This window comes from Bombyx mori, chromosome 20 (genome assembly GCF_030269925.1).
Source record: "Bombyx mori chromosome 20, ASM3026992v2".
Classification (NCBI taxonomy): domain Eukaryota; kingdom Metazoa; phylum Arthropoda; class Insecta; order Lepidoptera; family Bombycidae; genus Bombyx; species Bombyx mori.
Genome location: NC_085126.1, coordinates 1,500,649 through 1,519,987, shown reverse-complemented (window position 1 = coordinate 1,519,987; position 19,339 = coordinate 1,500,649). Strand labels below are relative to the sequence as shown.

General features: G+C 40.7%; 1 protein-coding gene across 1 annotated transcript; it reads left to right on the top strand.

The window, feature by feature from the left end:
* Positions 1–5,648: 5,648 nt before the first annotated feature.
* Positions 5,649–17,838, top strand: LOC101736365 (facilitated trehalose transporter Tret1). The gene is made up of 8 exons (XM_004927611.5): positions 5,649–5,809; positions 6,696–6,925; positions 9,313–9,633; positions 10,289–10,415; positions 12,844–12,918; positions 13,330–13,547; positions 14,212–14,394; positions 17,379–17,838. The coding sequence occupies exons 1-8, from the start codon at positions 5,755–5,757 to the stop codon at positions 17,622–17,624; spliced, it is 1,455 nt and encodes a 484-aa protein (XP_004927668.3). The 5' UTR covers positions 5,649–5,754; the 3' UTR covers positions 17,625–17,838.
* Positions 17,839–19,339: the final 1,501 nt, after the last annotated feature.

The following is a 19,339-nucleotide window of genomic DNA, read 5'->3' as shown; positions in this document are numbered from 1 at the left end:
GACGTTTTAATACGATGATACAAAATGTTTGATAAAATAGTAGGTATACATTGAAGATGAGCGAATTCATGACTAAGTATCAAGTGCATCGCGATAATAAAAGGCAGAGGTAATTATCGTGTAGCAAAATGTTACGGCCATTGTCTTGGTGGCTACCGTAGGGAATTACTTTAAAATTAGAACCAAGTCTGCTAGTTGCAAAAGCGAGGCGATTGTTATTAAGAAAATATACTCGATCCTTTGGACCAAATGGTAAACAGTCGACGTCGCCCTAAACACGTCATTACGGATCCTCCCGATCTATTAACGGTGCTTTTAGGCACCAGAAGCACCGGTCACCGTCCTCGTCGAACCCGTTGCTTGCGACGAAGGGCTCGACGAGCGAATGAACCCACAGATACGACCCACTGAGTTTCTCGCCGGATTTTCTCAGTAGGTCGCGTTTCCGATCCGGTAGTAGATTCTGCGAAGCACTGTTCTTGCTAGGACCAGTGTTAGCAGCACCTCCGGTTTGAGCCCCGAGCGCTCACCTATACGCTAGGGTAAAGCCGAAATAGCCTCTCAAGGCTATCAGCATAGGTAGAAAAAAAGGAAAAATCCATGATGAATAAAAGTCACTGTTATTAATTTTTATTTAAAGATGTAAATGTTTAGAATTATTTGTAGTTTCCATTAGGTTATTTATTGAGCAATTAACATGATAACCAGACTATGGTTTAATCAGAAGATGCGAGTCTCTGGCCTTGGTCTCAAATTAGTTCTCTATCTTTAGACCATTTTATATTATAATAAAACTGCTAATTAAATTTTAAATCTTATAGTTTACGTAGCAACTACCTATTCTCTATGTGTCCACTATAATTAATATTGTTTATTATAAAAAATAATTGGGAACACGTTATTAATGGGTTCTTACCAGCATTTTAACATTGGATTAGTCCCTGGTATTTCTGCGTGTTGCAAGCGCTATCATAAAGGTTAGACTACAAGAACCTCTTAAATAATAACGAAGAGCCTGCAGTGTAAGCCAGCGCACAATTACAATGGCGTTGCGAAATAAAGTTTTGAAAAATACAAAAACTGCATTTCATTTTTTTATGTCAGCAGTTGCGACATTCCACTTCCGTTTTCCTTTATCATGGAAACTAAACAAATTCCCAAAACTGAGCATTTTAAATGATGAAACGTATGAGAAAGTTAAGTGATGAATACTCGGCGCGGTAACCCTATTTAGATTATTTTTTGTCCTACCTAAGCGGTTACGCGTTACGGTTAACCTAAGAGGGTTATACCAGCGTAACCAGGCGAGTAGGTGAGCTCACGGAGCTGTAATTTGAGAACGTTGCTAACACTAGCCCTAGCAAAAGCAGTGCTTGGCAGAATCTACCATCGGATCGGAAACGCGACCCACTGAGAAGATCCGGCAAGAAACTCAGTGGGCTGTATCTGTGGGTTAATTTACTCGCCGAGCCCTTCGTTGCCACATACGGGTTTAACGAAAACGATGACCGGGCTATTTAGTACAATACGTTCTGGTATATGTACCTAAAGTATGGAATTTTCGTACAGATCTATCATTGAGAGATATTAACGATATGACAAAAGCGCTTCTTTTTACAAACCCTGGCTTTCTTTTCAAAGTTCATCTATTAATCCGTGTTGCTCTGCACACTGTACAAAGTTCATGATATTTTCATCGGTTTTCGCAAGTCCTAGATATGATTAAAATTAACTTTACTAGTTTGCGAAATTTGAATACAGTGTTCGTGGTCACAGATTACTAAGGTGTTCTTCTTCGACAGCTAATACAATATTCAAGTGTTGCAAAAGTAGTATTCACTACGTTGACGAAGCTCAGCCGAAAGATATCTCATTTATTGTGACATCATGTTCGATCAATTAACGTCCCTTATTATATTGTGATGTTGGGTTAAAAATCTTATGATGAAATTTATTTGTTGTTGTCCAATCGCCAATTGAGGTGTTAACGAAATATGTATATGATTTCACATCATCCTCATAATTTTCCTGCCCTTCTCCCAGTCACCTGGGGTCGGTGCAACATGCTTTCTCCTTCCATACTCCTCTATCATACACCATTTCCTCGCTAACTCCCCTTTTACACATATCGTCTTTCACGCAATCCATCCCATTTTTTTTAGGTCTACCTCTTCCTCTAAAGCCTTCTATATTCATAGTTAAAACTCTTATACCAAGCTCATTGTCATTTCGTCTCATCACATGTCCATACCATCCCAAACGCGTACTTCTCAACTTCTTTGTCACAGGTGCCACTTTCAGATTTCCTCTGACGTATTCATTCCGTATTTTATTCAATCTCGTTACCCCACACATCTATCGCAACATTCGCATCTCTGCTGCATGCCATCGCGTTTCATCCGCCACTTTAGCGGTCCAACAAGCTGATACATACAAGACGGCAGGCCTTATTAAGGTCTTATATGTATATCTTCGCTTTTAGGGGAAGAGAAACGTGTGTCAGACGTGGTACCCGTGACCTGCTGCCATTTCATCCATCCTGCGTCAATTCTGTGTTAAGACAGAGAAAAAGAAGAACTGGATCGTACTGCTTACAGTACTGCTTACAGTACGATCCAGTTCGCCATTTCTTTAGATAACGGACCGTAGGTATCGGAAGTTTTGACATAGTAGCAAAGGTGGTAAAATGGAGAGACCGCTAAAATCACAGAACAGCTGTTCAGTTTTGGATCTGCTGATTTTTAGGCTGATTCTCCCCAACCTGCATCGCCATTTCTCCAGTATGTTTTGGACCTCGAGTCCGTTTCCTCCGACGAGCACTATGTCATCGGCAACGAGCATACACCAAGGGGCCTCTTCCTGTATTTCCGACGTCAAGGCATCCATCACTAACAGGAAGAGATAGGGACTTAGCGCAGTTCCAACAGGACGGCGCCACTTGCTATACAGTACGGGAAACATTAAATTGATTGGATGAGAAATTCGAAGGCTTCGCCATCTCGCATAGTGGCGACATCAACTGGCCACCGAGATTGTGTGACTTAACACCGCTCGACTACTTTCTGTGAGGCTACGTGAAATCTCAACCATAACTCGCGCTCTTCGTGAAATTGAGCCCCATTTATGTGAAGATGTCATACAAAACTGGTCCACCATCTGGAGCGGGGTCGCGGCGGCCATTTATCTGAAATTATATTCCATACATAATGTCATACCCTTTAAAATAAAATCAAAATTGTGGCAATATTAGTTAAACAGACTTTTTTATTTTATTTTTATTTCGAACGCTCTTAACGCAAAACCCTTTATTACCCTTTTCTGCTTTGTTTAGTTACATACGTATTAAAAAAGACTGAATGTCACCAAAAAAAGTTATTTATATTGACGAAACATAAAAACCAGCTGATAAACGGATAAGATAATTGTACTTAACTGTTTCTTCTTTGTTGAATTATGATGTATGAATAAAGATTATGACATTCCCGGGAGTCTTTGACGCTGGAACCTTACGTCCTTTATATTACGTATACTAAATAAAGTAAACAAAGGATTACATATCTTTAAAGCTTGCCTTAAAACTCAAAAAGATTTGTAAATAATTTTTTATAGCGTTTGTATTTAAATCAGAGACAATAAAATGTCTGATGTACGTTTGACTTTCCCTTCATTGGACTACCTCAATTAAGGAATTTCTTTGTGTTTTTTGATTGATGAATGAGCTCATTGCATGCCTGATTATAAGTGGTTACCGGTCTTAGACTTCACGAGGTGAATGTCGAAGAGCTTCCCAGTTGTATTCTATATCAGCTAGCTGTCTTACTCTCCGATTTATTTTTATTAGAGACGAGCTCACAGCCCACCTGGTGGTAGTTACCGCATAGACATCTATAGCGTAAATGCCGCAACCCACCTTGAGATATGAGTTCTAAGGTATCATTATAGTTACAACGGTTGCCCAAGCCCTGGCCCTCTAAGTGTTTCGGGTCCCCTTCATGTGTCGGTCTGGGGGCCGGCGAAGGGGGCCTAAGAAGTCGACGTGCAAGCTGCTCTGCACGCGTTTTACACAAGAGCATCCGGGTGATGGAAGGCCGGCTATCCTCGACCCACGCTGGTTCTGACCCAGCGGGGTATATCGTAGGATAACCCATTCTAACCGGCGCCATCTAGGCGGGCTCCGGATAGCCTGCCAACCGAGAGGGCTGGTGGTCGTGGCGCCGACGACTTCACTCTCCCCCCTTTGCCTTTTCATGGGTTCTGTCTAATGCGAGGTTCGGATGCGGGTTGTTGAGCGACAGGAGGTTTGAGTCAGTTCGACTCCGACATGCCCCACCCTCCATCCCCAGGGGAGGGCGGAAGTCCGGCGATTTCCTCCTGACAAAAAAAAAAAAGCCTTCAAATCGCTTCAAATACTGCTTCACGGCAGGAATAGGTAGGGTGGTGGTTTTGTTTATGTTTGAGAAATTACTGGTGGCCCGTAGGCCTTTCCAGTTTTACCAGGGCACCTGCCCTGCAAAGAGCAGGCGAGCAAAGAGCTCGGCCAGGAAGGGTGGGATTTGCTAACGGTTACCCGAGCGCCTCCAAGGGAGACCTAACAACTCAAGAGTATCTGCTTCGCGAATGAATCTACTACCGGATCGAAATCGTGACCCGCTGAGAAGATCCGGGGAGAAACTCAGCGGGCTGATACTTAGGTTAGGTTGTACGTCGAACTCTTTGCCGAGTTCGACGAGTACGGTTACTGGGGTCCCTACACCTAGTGTTAGAGCTAAAGGTGTATAATGTAAGGGTTATTGGATCTGATGGATCGGTAAGGACGTGTCTAGGACGTCAAAGGTGAGTGGCTCCTGCGTGATCAGGATTCGGGGAGTTGTCAGTGGCGGCAACGATAAGGCGATTATCATGACGCACAGCCATAGTGAAGTACCGTTCCGACGCTGACTTCATGTGTTAGGTGGTACCTACCCGTGCGGACTCACAAGAGGTCCTACCACCAGTAATTATACAAACTATAATTTTGCAGGTTTGATTTTTATTACAAGATGTTTTATTCCTTCACCGCGGATGTCAATCGTGAAGATTTGTTAAGTACGTATTCCATTAGAAAAATTGGTACCCACCTGCGGGATTCGAACATCGTTGCATCGCTAGATACGAATGCACCGGACGTCTTAACCTTTAGGCTCCGACGACTTCAAGTGTCTAGTTGTGAAAAGGGGGCAAGGAACCTTTATTTTTTTTTTTTCGGGCCGGGTGCCGAACCTCCTACGAGGTCCCCGCGCATAAGGAGCGCGCGGGGTATGTGAGACTCAACGATCTGCAGGTGTTGAGAGCAGATCGCGGGCCCAAGGATTTTAGAGCCCACCCACTAAACGACTCCCCTGCACTCTACAACCAGACAGCGCGGCTCACCCCAAGAACGCCCAGGCCTGCATCTCAACTATATCTCCAATAAATTAAGAGAGATATTAAATGTTTGACTGAAAACTTCGCGGTCACAGATAAATAATTAGACAAACAAGAACATAAGAAAATACTAGAAGCCCATAATTCTTTAGTTCTCGTTAGTACGCGTAACATCAACAGCAACATAATAAACTATATATCACAGCTAATCTTACTTAATCACTACAATTCTACTATTTATGCGAGAACACTAATAGCACAGTAGTTTATACGCGTTTAGAATTTCTTTAGTTCGTTTCGATCGTCCAAGTCGACATTAAGTTTCGGAAAATTCGAAAGGATCCATCAAAAATGAGTCGTGCTAAAGTGAAGTCTTATTTCATACAAACGCTGGCTACTCTGATAAGTTAGTGACATCTATTGTTTTATACCTACTTTTTGCTATGGTTTATGCTCTGGAGGCTATTCGGAAATAACTTTAGATATAATCTTTTTATATTTTTCAATACGTAACTCGGATATTTTATTTTATTTAAAAAGCTAAATCCACCCAGTCATGCGCTTCCCAACGCACGCCATTTAATTTTGTATTCATATTGAATAGTAATATAACTATATAGGCTTGTGGAAAAACCTAGCCAGATCTGCAGGCTGTGGCTATCCATTCGCTAGAGTCATAGCGAATATTTCCGTACCAGCCAGTGAAAATAGTGTGGTATAGGAACTGGATTTAAGGCGACGCTTTTCATCACTTTCCTAGTGGAACTATCACAAACGCTGCGCATACAAGCTTTCTTTGTTTCTATCTGTCACTTAACACATCAACAACAAATACTGGTTAACCTTTAGTTGCCTGTTGGTAATGCTACTTACGGACGCCGATAACGGTCAAAAACTTAGTTGGGCTTAATACCCGCTGAGACAGGAATCAGTGCTTGCATTTAGAAACAAAGAAATCCTATCGTAGTACCAAATGGACTACCGCAGTCCTTGATATAGGAATTGGTGAAGGAAAGCCAGATCTTATCTTATTACCATAACGTAAACAGAACTTAGGTCTTGTCCAGTGATATAAAGCCAGACAGACTGTTTATATGTAAATCTTCTGGCTGCCGTCTAAGGCTACGACAAATTCTGCTTTTATAGAGTTTGACTATGCTAGAAATGCGATCTGGGTGTTCCCTTTACCATACTCACTGATTGACGCATCTTATCTGTATTACGTAATTTAATTACATCCTCAAATGTTTGCATCCTCAATGCCTCAATATTAAATTGATTCAATGTTACAGTTTCCAATCTATGCACATTGACGGGATACATTTTTGCTTGGCCATCTTACAATGTGGCCAACTTCAGATCCAACTCTACAGTTCTTTCACATCCCATGACTACTCTGGAGATCTCGTTGGTCGGGAGTGTGGTTAACATTGGAGCATTGGTAGCCACGCCTTTCTGTACTTACTTCTTAAATAAGTTGGGGCGGAAATACACATGTATGCTCTTTGGCGTGCCTTATGCGGTAAGTTGATTTCCTGGCTACTTTTTATTTCAATCAGTCTTCAGGTGAACAGAAAGACAAAAAGGTTTCCCACCAAGTTAATGTTAAAATCCTATTATATTCCAATCTTAAATTTTTTGCTAGATGACAGATAAGGTACGATAAGGTCGAACCTCTTACGTGAGGTTTCTTTTTTTTTTTTTTTTTTTGCCTTTGTAGGCAGACGAGCATACGGCCCACCTGATGGTGAGTGGCTACCGTCGCCCATGGACTTCAGCAATGCCAAGGGCAGAGCCAAGCCGCTGCCTACCGCTTAATACTCTCCACAAGCCTCGTTTGAAGAAGGACATGTCATAGCGCTCGGGAAACACCGTGGAGGGGAGCTCATTCCATAGCCGGATGGTACGTGGCATCTCTGGAAACGCACTGTGGATGACCGCAGGGGCTCCAGGTAGTATGGATGAACTCTACTCCGGTGGCGGGCGGTGCGATGGTAAAAACGAGACGTTGGTACGTTCATCTCGAACAATTGCGCCTAGGGGTCGTGCGTGGGTGCTGTCCGGGGGCATAAGGATGTTTTTATGGCTCTATCCGCCAAACGACTCCCTAAGCACTCTCTTACCCGACTTCCGATGTCCGCCCGGGTTCAACTGATCCTTTGACTTGCTCCAGATGATTAATTAATCAATTTTGAGAGCGTTTTTGCATTGACATTTGAATTTGACAATTAAAAAAATTAAAACTAATGTCAGGTTTATTGCGAAGTCAGTGATTACACGTATGACAGAACCACGTAGTATTTTTTTTGTTATTTAATTTTTATCTTGTTACCTTTTTGTTAGTATAAGTTATCAATTTCAGTTATTTTAGTTCACTATTTACACATAGTTGTACAGAGGCTACACTAAAAGTATCGGGAATGGAATATTTCCACTGTTCCTGTCATATTAAAACCTTTTTAATTGAAAACTCCTTGGTTTTAAAAATCGAATACCATTTATTTATTTTAAAAAAGATTCTCGGTCTTGTCACGATGTTTTTTCAAACTTGTTTAGTCGTTGAGAAAATGGAATTGACTCGAGAAAATTCAAGAGCGATGATTTATTATGACTTTCGAAGTGGTTTAACACAAAAACAGTGTGTTGACTGGATGATTTCTGCATTTGGTGATGAAGCCCCATCCAAAACCACAATTTATCGCTGGTTTGCTGAGTTTCAACGTGGACGTGTCAAGCTCAGTGATGATCCCCGTCAAGGTCGTCCAAAAACTGCAGTCACCCAAGAAAACGTTGATGCTGTGCGTAAGCTGATTGAGGAAGATCGACATGTGACATACCGCGAAATTCAGGCAACTTTAGACATTGGCATGAGTCAAATACAAATAATCTTGCATGAACAATTAGGTGTAAAAAAGTTGTTTTCCCGATGGATACCGCATTCGCTCTGTGAAGAGGAAAAAGCGCCTCGCGTTACTTGGTGCGTCAGAACTCTCGAAAGATTTCACGCAGGATCCTCAAATGCTTTATACAACATTGTATCAGGTGACGAATCCTGGATATACGCGTACGAACCCGAAACAAAAAGCCAGTCACAAGTTTGGGTGTTCGAAAATGAGTTAAAGCCAACAAAAATTGTTTGTTCACGGAGTGTTGCAAAAAAAATGGTTGCCACGTTTGTCTCCAAAACCGGCCATGTTACGACTATTCCTCTTGAGGGACAAAGAACGGTTAATGCAGAATGGTATGCTAGCATTTGTTTGCCACAGGTCGTTTCTGAACTCCGTAAAGAGAACTGCAACCGCCGCATCATCCTCCATCACGACAATGCGAGTTCTCACACCGCGCACAGAACAAAAGAGTTTTTAGAGCAAGAAAACATAGAATTATTAGACCATCCGCCGTACAGCCCCGACCTAAGCCCTAATGATTTCTATACTTTCCCTAAAATAAAGAATAAATTGCGTGGACAGAGATTTTCATCACCTGAAGAAGCTGTGGACGCCTACAAAACGCTATTTTGGAGACCCCAACTTCCGAATGAAATGGTTGCTTCAATGATTGGTTCCATCGTATAGAAAAATGTGTCAAATTTCGCGGAGAATACTTCGAAAAGCAATAAATACATTTTTAAATAGTAATGTTGTGTCACTTCGTTAATTCCCGAAATTTTCAGTGCCGCCCTCGTATTAATGGAGCAAGTTTTGTTTAGTTTTTTTCCCTTATATTTAATATACTATGTGGATGTGTTTTGTACAGTTACATTCCTTAATAAATGAATAAATATGTACCGTACCGTATTTTGGAAAAATCAAACGCTTAGCTTCGTTTCGATCCACCTCAGTGGTGAAGCTGTATTCGATATTTAAGTCACAAGGATTGAAAGGATTGATTTAACTTTATTATTTCCAGATGTCATGGGCGATACTGTCAGTATCTAATTATGTTCCTTTTGTCATCGTCGCTTTGGCTTTGAGTGGAATTGGCGCTGCGGGTGTACCGGCCTCAACAATTTATATCTCGGAGATATCAGATGATTCAATCAGAGGAATTTTAACGTCAAATGCGATATCAGGATATTTTCTCGGACTTTTTCTCTCCTACTCCTGGGGAGGATACTTGAGCTATTACAACGTAGTCCACTTGCACTTGGGTCTATGCGTGCTGTATATTATAATGGTTGGTTCTTTGAAGGATTCCCCGGTTTTCTTGATGCAAACCAACAAAGAAAAGGTAAGCTTTCAAAGTTTTTCTTTCAAATCAATGTCAATCTTAACAAAAGTTAGCTGAAGTTTTGAGTATGTGCTTTTTACTCTTCAACCCACTGTTATATTATAGACATACGATCTACCATGAAAGCCCACCTTTGATAATGGGCTTCAAGAAATACCGAGCCACTGTCGATCATTGGTATAACGCGGAGAACTTTTTCAAGCTTACCTCGTTTTTAGAAAGCTATGTTATAACGCTCAAGAGGCATCATAAAGAAGAGTTTATTGCAAAATGTGGCAGAAATCTTAGAAGTACTTTCAGGTAGTAGAGATGAAACATGCTCTAGTTCTCGGTGGGATGGTAAAATAGATGAGTCATCTCAAACAATTCGACTCAGTACTTACGTGGTGGTCATACGGTACAGAACCAAAATTTCAGTGCTAACTTAGCCTAGAAAAGCGATTTCTAGGCTTATCTTCCAATAGCAAATATAGCAAATTTTAGTGACAATATTGCAAGCGGTAGTCACATACATCAGCTGCTGGGTAATATTGTAAAGCGAATCAATCATTGTGATATGCATGACCCAATAAGTTATTCTATTCCCATGCGTAGGGGACAAAACCTTTTTAAAACAGCATGTCTGACATTTCTGTAAGTTACTACAAATTTACAGGAGGCGGCGAAATCGATTGCCTTTTATCGGTGTGTGGACGTCACATCTAAAGAAGTGGAGATAGAACTAGCCAATATCCGCCTGCAGCTTGATCCTCGTCGAGAGAATATTCTAGAAGGGAAAAATGGTATGTTTGTGAAGTACAGTTCATTTTCTAATAGAACTGTTACTAGTTGTTGCGTTTGGAAAAAAAGTCCATTGTAATTTTGCCATCCAAAAAACTCCTAAAGAACAAACAGGAAGTCGTGAAACAAAAACACTCAGGTAAGAATCCGAGTAGGTTGTGTTCAGCAGCCTTGCATAGCTCTTAATGCATAGAGCGAGAATGGATTGTTCATTTGACTTTCCGCTGATACCCTAATCGGCGAAGTCATCAGATCCAATAACCCTTGCATTAGACACCTTTAACTCTAACAGTAGGAGTCCGCCTGATCCCGCCTGACCCGGGTAACCGTACTCGTCGAACTTGGCACAGTTCGGCGTGCAACCTAACCTAAGCATCAGCCCGTTGAGTTTCTCGCCAGATTTTCTCAGCGGGTCGCGATTCCGATCCGGTAGCAGATTCATTCGCGAAACAGCTACTCTTAAGTTGTTAGGTCTCCTTTGGAAGCACTCGGGTGGCTGTACTTTCACAGAGAAAATAGGTCGTTCGTGCTCGGCTGCTTTCTTCTTTGAGATAGTGGCTCATAATGGTGTAGCATCCTTCTTTAAGGCTCGCCGCGATTGAGCACCGTAGCAACAACGTTCTGATCATATTTGTCTAAGGAGGGCAGGTTATTGAGCCGCCCAGATGGGGCAATCAACAAGTATGTGCACTGATATGCCCACATATAGCCAAAGTAGAAAGCCTACTTCTCATTGGTGCTTCCTATTGGTCCTATTGTCGGCTCCGTGGGGTCGTCGCGTCCCCTTACCCCCCGTGTGCGGGATTGAGCATCGAGTGTCATGCTGTGATGGAGGTGAAGACGGGTACCTCTTCCTCTTCTTTCTTCCCTCTTCTTTCTTCCTTCTTCATAGGTGCAGTGGCTTCCCTCCTCCGCCCATTTTTTTTTAATCTCCGCTATTGGATCGGATTTCTTATATACTGCTTGGAGTTACTACGTTGCATGCACTGTTGCGCTACTGTATGCATTTGTAGATACCTAAACAAGCTCTGGAATGAAGCCCTCAACACAGACCTCTTCAGAATCACTCCCTTTTACTCGTGGCATTACCGATGATCATGAGTACCAGTTAACTGGTAGTTATAGGTTTGTCTTTCTTCGAAGGCTATCAAAAGCTATAATGCTCGATGATTGCATTGAAATCTTCAGGAAAACCGACAGCATGAACACAATTCTTTGAGAAAACCACATCGGACAGCCAATTACGAGTCTTCAGAAATGGGCGGTAGAAATTGGGTGTTTTTTTTTATTGCCCTTGTAGGCAGACGAGCACACGGCCCACCTGATGGTGAATGGTTACCGTCGCCCATGGACTTCAGCAATACCAGGGACAGAGCCAAGCCGCTGCCTACCGCTTAATACTCTCCACAAGCCTCGTTTGAAGAAGGTAAGGTGTGGTACAAAACAATGACATCTGTTAATTTAAATAAAATTATAAACGCAATAAAACGAAGATTTTCATTACAAAACAATGGCGCGATATAACATCATATCATCACATAACGTTTATATTCGTGTACAAACATAATCCGTACGCGTTCTGTGCGCAGATAAAACATTATTATTTACTATTGATATCATTTTATTAAATTTGCATTGCCTTTGTTTGATGGTGCATCGTTTAGTTGTTTACGTGAGGTTCGGAACTTTGTTTTCGCAAGTTAATATTTATTAGTGTTGTTGCGGCGCGCGAATATTAATGGATCTTTTCTCCTAATGATTATATCAAACGTTTTTATATCAAACGACACGTTACAATTGAAACTTCCTCAATGATATTGGTTTAGGCTTGGATTTGATCCTGATATTTCTACGATTTTTTATTTATTTTTTTATTGCATAGGCGGTTGGACGAGGTCACAGCTCACCGGTGCTAAGTGGTTACCGGAGCCCATTGACATATATAACGTAAATGCCGCCACCCACCTTGAGAGTTCTAAGGTCTCAGTATAGTTACAACGGCTGCCCCACCCTTCAAACCGAAACGCATTACTGCTTCACGACTGAAATAGGCAGGGTGGTGGTACCTACCCTTGCGGACTCACAAGTTGTCCTAGCACCAGTAATTACGCAAATTATAATTTTGCGGGTTTGATTTTTGTTATACGATTTTATTCCTTCACCGTGGAAGGCAATCGGAAACATTAATTTGTTAAGTACGTATTTCATTAGAAAAATTAGTACCCGCCTGAGGGATTCGAACACCGTTGCATCGCTAGATACGAATGCAACGGACGTCTTATCCTTTAGGCCACGACGACTACAGCCAATCTGCGACAATCTAGGCATTATTAAAACTACACAATTTTTAAACGATACATAATGTTCGTTAGTATTATATAAAAGACGTTCATAAAAATGGTTTTGAAATGGATGATTGTTTTGTTATAGATATGACAGTCACAAAAGAATTGTTAAAGATTAAATCAGAACCAGCCGAAGCGAAATCAGAATGGAAATTTTTAAGTAAGTATACCTTAATAGTTCTTGGGCACTAATATTTAAGTATACAAAAACAATAACTGTTCCCATTAAAGACGGTGGCGCTCTAGAACTATAATTTCGAAAAGTATTTCAATTTTGTTGGTCGGATTTTATTTTTTCATATACTACCAACAAAATTGGATACCCACAAAATTGGAATGCTTCTTGTAGAACAAAAACAAGAATCGACTTAAACTAGAATTATACTATATGGACATTTGGTGAGTATAGCTCTTATGGCTACGAACCTAATCTGTCTCAATATATTGCACATTAAAATACTGTTACAAGCGGAGACGCGATAGACCTTAAACTTAACAAGTATTTTAGAAGCAATGAGATAAACCCACACGATAATTATCGCCAGAAAATAATCCCACGATTTGTTTTCAGTCAATTCCCCGTCATCAATTCGAGCTTTGACTATCGCTATTATCACGATGACGTACACGGTGCTCATGGGAGTGGTGGTGCTCCAGGTATACGCCGAACCACTATTCAGAGAAGCAGTCCCATCGATGGAGCCGAACCAGTTGACGATTTACCTGGCGATAGATTTCATTGTGGGCAGTCTTATTTGTGGAGTACTCATTGACAGATTGGGGCGTAAGGTAGATTTATATCCTATCTTACTAATACTAAGAATCCTATGTATTGATGTATGTTTGTTACTTGTTCACGCAAAAACTAGTGAATGGATTTTGATGAAACTTTGCAATAATATAGCTTACACGTCAGAATAACAGATAGGCAATAATTTATTTATAATATTTTATAATAATATATAAATCTACAGTGGTTTTTACGGATGTTCCGTTATAACTACTGAACCATGCATCCGATTGACTTGAAACTTGGTATCCATGTAGAAAATACATGTACCTAATGGATAAGCTAATATTTATATGAGTGTTGGACTCCCTAATAATAATGACAATAAATAATAATGTTAATTTTAAATGCCCAGCAAAGCGGGTGAGTACGGCTAGTAATTTATAAAGGTATAGTGTGAATTACCTAAAATATAACGATGAGTGTCAAATACCAAGGAAAAAAATCTGGCATCTGCGAGCTATTCTGGCTATTCTAGCAAGCCAGACTCGATCGAGCCAAGATCGAGAGCCAGCGCCCCAGGATTCCATCCAGCTGCCTCGTCATGATCAGCTCGACTAACTTCTAATGACCCATTCATTTGGCATTCTTGACTTATTGAAAAAGGATGATGAACCCTAGCCGCTTTAAGCCCAAAGTAACTGTTAATCCAATTTATTTTAGTACCTGCTGATCATCACCACAGTCCTGACCAGCATATGTATATTACTGATGGCGACTCAGCTGCAGTTCAGCTGGGCTCCACAGTGGACGACAGCGGGCTTCATGTACGCCTTCTCCTTCTTCTACAACTTGGGACCGGCGACGATTCCGTTCGTGATCGCTGCCGAGTTCTTTGTGCCAGAAGTGAGTGTGTTACGTGCTAACGTCCAAGCTAATTTTACTGTGCAGGCTCGAAGGATGCACTTTGCGAAGGCGGCCCGACATGAGAACCCTCTTGTCGTGGCCGCTGGAAATTACATACCCGATCCTGTAGGCAGAATGGTAAATAGTCGACTTCGCCCAAAACACGTCATTACGGATCCTCCCAATCCATTAACGGTGCTTTTAGGTACCTCAAGCACCGGTCACCGTCCTCGTCGAACCCGTCGCTTGCGACGAAGGGCTCGACGAGCGAATTAACCTACAGACACACTGAGTTTTTCGCCGGATCTTCTCAGTGGGTCGCGTTTCCGATCCGGTAGTAGATTCTGCGAAGCACTGCTCTTGCTAGGGCCAGTGTTAGCAACACTCCGGTTTGAGCCCCGTGAGCTCACCTATACGTTAGGGTGAAGCTGAAATAGCCTCTCAAGGCTATCAGCAAAGTTAGAAAAAATAAATAAAAAATAAAGCAAAAAGAATCGTGAGCGCGGCTTTCATCATCGTCATTCTCCTGGCCTTCTCCTCAATCACCTGGGGTCGGCGCAACATGTTTTCTCTTTCTATACTCCTCTATGATTTCTTCGCTCACTCTCCTCTTACACAGATCGTCTTTCACGCAATCCATCCATTTCTTCTTAGGTCCCTACCTCTCCCTAGCGCGACTTTATTCGCCTTCATTTATTCAGAATGAAGAAAAAACGTTGCATTTTCGATCAAGGCTGGCTTGTGTCACAATCTGGTCCATAAACTACTGGTCGCATAGCAACGGTTACCATGGCAACTGTTGTTTGGGGAAGGAATGGATTTAAATGAAAACCATTAGTAGAGACCACTTATAACCCAAAAGGACTATTTATACCGCAATTAAGTACATATTATCTAAAGAAAAGATTCAGAAATGACGTACCGAGTGAATGGTATTTCAAATAGAGCCTACATGGAATAGCACATTATGAGCGAATAAATGATGTATGTACGATTTTTATTGTAAATATGTGTGAGCTCAGGACGCATCTGGCATTATGTGATTATTAAGCCCATAGACCAAAAAAAAACTTGCGGTCAAGTCTCAATTGAATACAGCTGATCCAACGTTTCAAACTGAATCGCATGACTCAAATAGACAGAGCTGTGGTATTTTGCTTGGAGAACGTTATACCACATTTTTACTACGACAGTAATTGATTCATTAATTCCTTAATTGGTATATTAATTCATTAGTTACTGTATGAGGAAAAGTTAATGTTTTTTATTTATTTATTAGCTGACCCGGCAGACTTCGTAGTGCCTCAATCGATAAATTAAAGACCTAAACTTTTGTATAAAATAAACTTAAAACAAACAAAATGAATCCGAATTTTCATATTTATCTACCTTTTAAACCTTCTCTGGACTTCCACAAATAATTCATGACCAAAATTAGCCAAATGGGTCCAGCCGTTCTTGAGTTTTAGCGAGACTAACGAACAGCAATTCATTTTTTGCTTTGATGGGTGGGCGAGCTCACGGCCCGCCTAGTGTTAAGTGGTTAAAGGAACCCATAGACATCTACAATGTAAAGTCGAAATTAGCTCTTATTTTCATGATTGTTCTTATGTTCTGTTATTACATAGGTTCTTTCAATTAGAATAATTTGGTATCTTGTTTTACTGTCTTGATTTGTAAGTTGTTAAATAAATTGTTAATTAATAATATATACGGTTAAAAAAATATATGTACTTAAATAGCAAACCGAATTAACTGGTGTCGGAGAAAGATTCCGAGAAAAGAGATTCCGTTACAAACATATACCTAAAAGCTAACGTATCTTATCGATATTCGATATCAAATCTATAGGTATCTATTTAACGGCCGTCTGGTGTAGTGGTAAGTGACATGGTCACTACACAAGAGGGTCGCGGGTTCGAATCCCGCCAAGGGAAGATATTTGTTTGATAAATATAAATGTCTTTTCCAGAGTTATGGATGTCTGTTAAATATATGTATGTGTATAATAAAAATCTTACATTTATTTCCGTTATCTGGTACCTGTAACACAAGTTTTTTACCAACTTATCACGGGACCAGTTAACGTGGCGTGATTGTTAGAAAATATTTATTTATTTATATTCGAAATTCTCTACTGAGCTTACTAACAGACATTTTGGGTTTCGTTCAATCAACTTTTATCAAACCAGCGCACGTTCTTACTCAAAGCTAATTGAAATTGCATAAAAATCAACCATTACGTTAATAGACATATTAAAATTAAATTAAAAAAGTAGTTAGAGTAAATCGCTTTAAAATTGATTGCAATTGTAAAAAGATAGTACTGGTGGTGGGACCTCTTGTGAGTCCGCGCGGGTAGTTGCCACCGCCCTGCCTATTTCTGCCGTGAAGCAGTAATGCGTTTCGGTTTGAACGGTGGGGCAGCCGTTGTAACTATACTGAGATCTTAGAACTTATATCTCAAGTTGGGTGGCGCATTTGCGTTGTAGATGTCCATGGGCTCCAGTAACTACTTAACACCAGGTGGGCTGTGAGCTCGTCCACCCATCTAAGCAATAAAAAAAAGGGTGCGTGTACTTATGTACGCGCGTAAGAAGTTATACTTTATTTTTGTTATTTTTTTTTTTTTTTTAAGTATTAAATAATTAATAATAAATATTTAACGTTAATAATTTAATAATATTTAGTATGAATGATATTAAATAATAATTCTGTCATTTATATTACTAAAAAATTAATGCTAATAACACTTTTTTTACGAGTGTATATGCGCGAAAGTTCACCTGCGGCTATATTCAGACTCGCCAAGTTACGTCGGTCGTATTGTAATGAGCGATTTAGTGGGCAACTTCATTTCTGTTAATTTTGTGTCACGGTGCGCGCGCATCGTAAAATTTCACTCTCATCAATTTTTCATAACGCGCCTAAAGAAGTATAACTTCAAAAAAATGTTTGAATCGAAAAATCTTAATTTCCCACAGGTCCGAGGTCTGTGCAATTGTTTGATCAACGCCTGTACTTGGCTCATGAATTTTGTGACGCTTCAATTATTCTCACAACTCGTCGATTGGGTCGGCCTGGCTCCTCTCTTCTACCTCTTCAGTTTCTTCGGATTCCTTGGAGCGGTCTTTTGTCAATTTTACTTGCCGGAGACTAAGGGTATGCCCATCGAAGCCATTCCGTTGCTCTTCATTAAGAAAGATAAGAGAAGACATTATAATATCTAATAAGTTAATGATTTGAAACTGTTATTAAAGTTATTTTAAGTTTAAAAAACTATGTGTGATAATGTGATGTCTTTTGAGATTAGATGATTATGTATAAGATGGTTTTTTTTTTCTGTATTACATACGCTTTGTAAATATGACGATACATTCGCCACTAGATTTAAAAAAAAACAAAAAGAAACTATTAAAAAAATAATAAAAATAATTTTAAATATATTTTTGTATGATTTCCTTTTTTTTTTATTGCTTAGATGGGTGGACGAGCTCACAGCCCACATGGTGTTAAGTGGTTACTGGAGCCCATAGACATCCACAACGTAAATGCGCCACCCACCTTGAGATATAAGTTCTAAGGTCTCAGTATAGTAACAACGGCTGCCCCACCCTTCAAACCGAAATGCATTACTACTTCACGGCAGAAATAGGCAGGGTGGTGGTACCCACCCGCGCGGACTCACAAGAGGTCCTACCACCAGTAAAATACTTCATCCTTGCATCCTTGCAATGAAAAAAAGAATTAAACATTAAGAAAGAAGTATTCATAATTCTTGCCAAAACTTGTGGACACACGAGGGTGCTGAAGGATCTATGAATGAATCGTTTAACCCAAGGACCAATCAAAACGTTGGACCGACGCTTTCAAATTTGTGGAATAAGATAAATAACACCTTAGTCGTCCACTTTTTTTCCTACCTATGCTGATAGCCTTGAGGGGCTATTTCAGCTTCACCCTAGCGTGTAGGTGAGCTCTCGGGGCTCAAACCGGAAGTGTTGTTACCACTGGTCCTAGCATGAGCAGTGCTTCGCAGAATCTACCACCGGATCGGAAACGCGACGCACTGAGAATATCCGGCAAGAAACTCAGTGGGCTGTGTCTATGGGTTAATTTACTCGTCGAGCCCTTCGTCGCGAGCCACGGGTTCGGCTACCGCGGGAGGATCCGAAACGACGTGTGTAGGGTGACGTCGACTGTTTACCATTCGGTCCACAGGATCGGGTAGGTATGTGATTTCCGGCGGCCACGACAAGAGGGTTTTTGTGTCGTGCCGCCTTCTCAAAGTGATCGTCCACGAAAATATATATTTATATAAGTATGTATGTCAGTATCTGGTACCCATAACACAGGGACTTGAAGTGGTCGTGGCCTAAGCGATAAGACGTCCGGTGCATTCGTGTTGAGGGTGGGGCAGCCGTTGTAACTATACTTGAGACCTTAAAACTTGAATCTCAAGGTGGGTGGCGCATTTACGTTGTAGATGTCTATGGGCTCCAGTAACCACTTAACATCAGGTGGGCTGTGAGCTCGTACCACCCATGTAAGCAATAAAAAAAAAAACCTAATTTGGGACTAGATAACCGTGCCTGATTTATTCCCAATAAATTAGGTATTAATAACAAGATCATCAAAACAAAATAATGCTTTTAGTGCTATCAGTAATAGCTGACTCGGTAGATTCCGAAACTATATACATGAAAATTTTCCCCGCCAGCGAAGATAACCGAGATTTATACTGAAAACTTATCTGCAAACGTTTTGCGGAAGGCTTCAGCTTCAGAATTTATAGCACTAGACGTTTTTTAATAGTTTGTTTAAATATTATTTACTAGCAAAACAAACAATACAAACTATTTTGTATATTTTTGTTTGATATCGTATGAAAATGAAGTTTTTTTATGATTGAATGATTACTGGTGGCCCGGAGGCCTTTCCAGTT

Excerpts from the sequence above, each read along its gene's own strand:
- LOC101736365 (XM_004927611.5), top strand. The coding sequence starts at position 5,755 with ATGAGTCGTGCTAAAGTGAAGTCTTATTTCATACAAACGCTGGCTACT. Across the intron at positions 6,926-9,312 it reads TCTTTGGCGTGCCTTATGCG|ATGTCATGGGCGATACTGTC; the intron begins GTAAGTTGATTT and ends TATTATTTCCAG. Across the intron at positions 10,416-12,843 it reads TATTCTAGAAGGGAAAAATG|ATATGACAGTCACAAAAGAA; the intron begins GTATGTTTGTGA and ends GTTTTGTTATAG.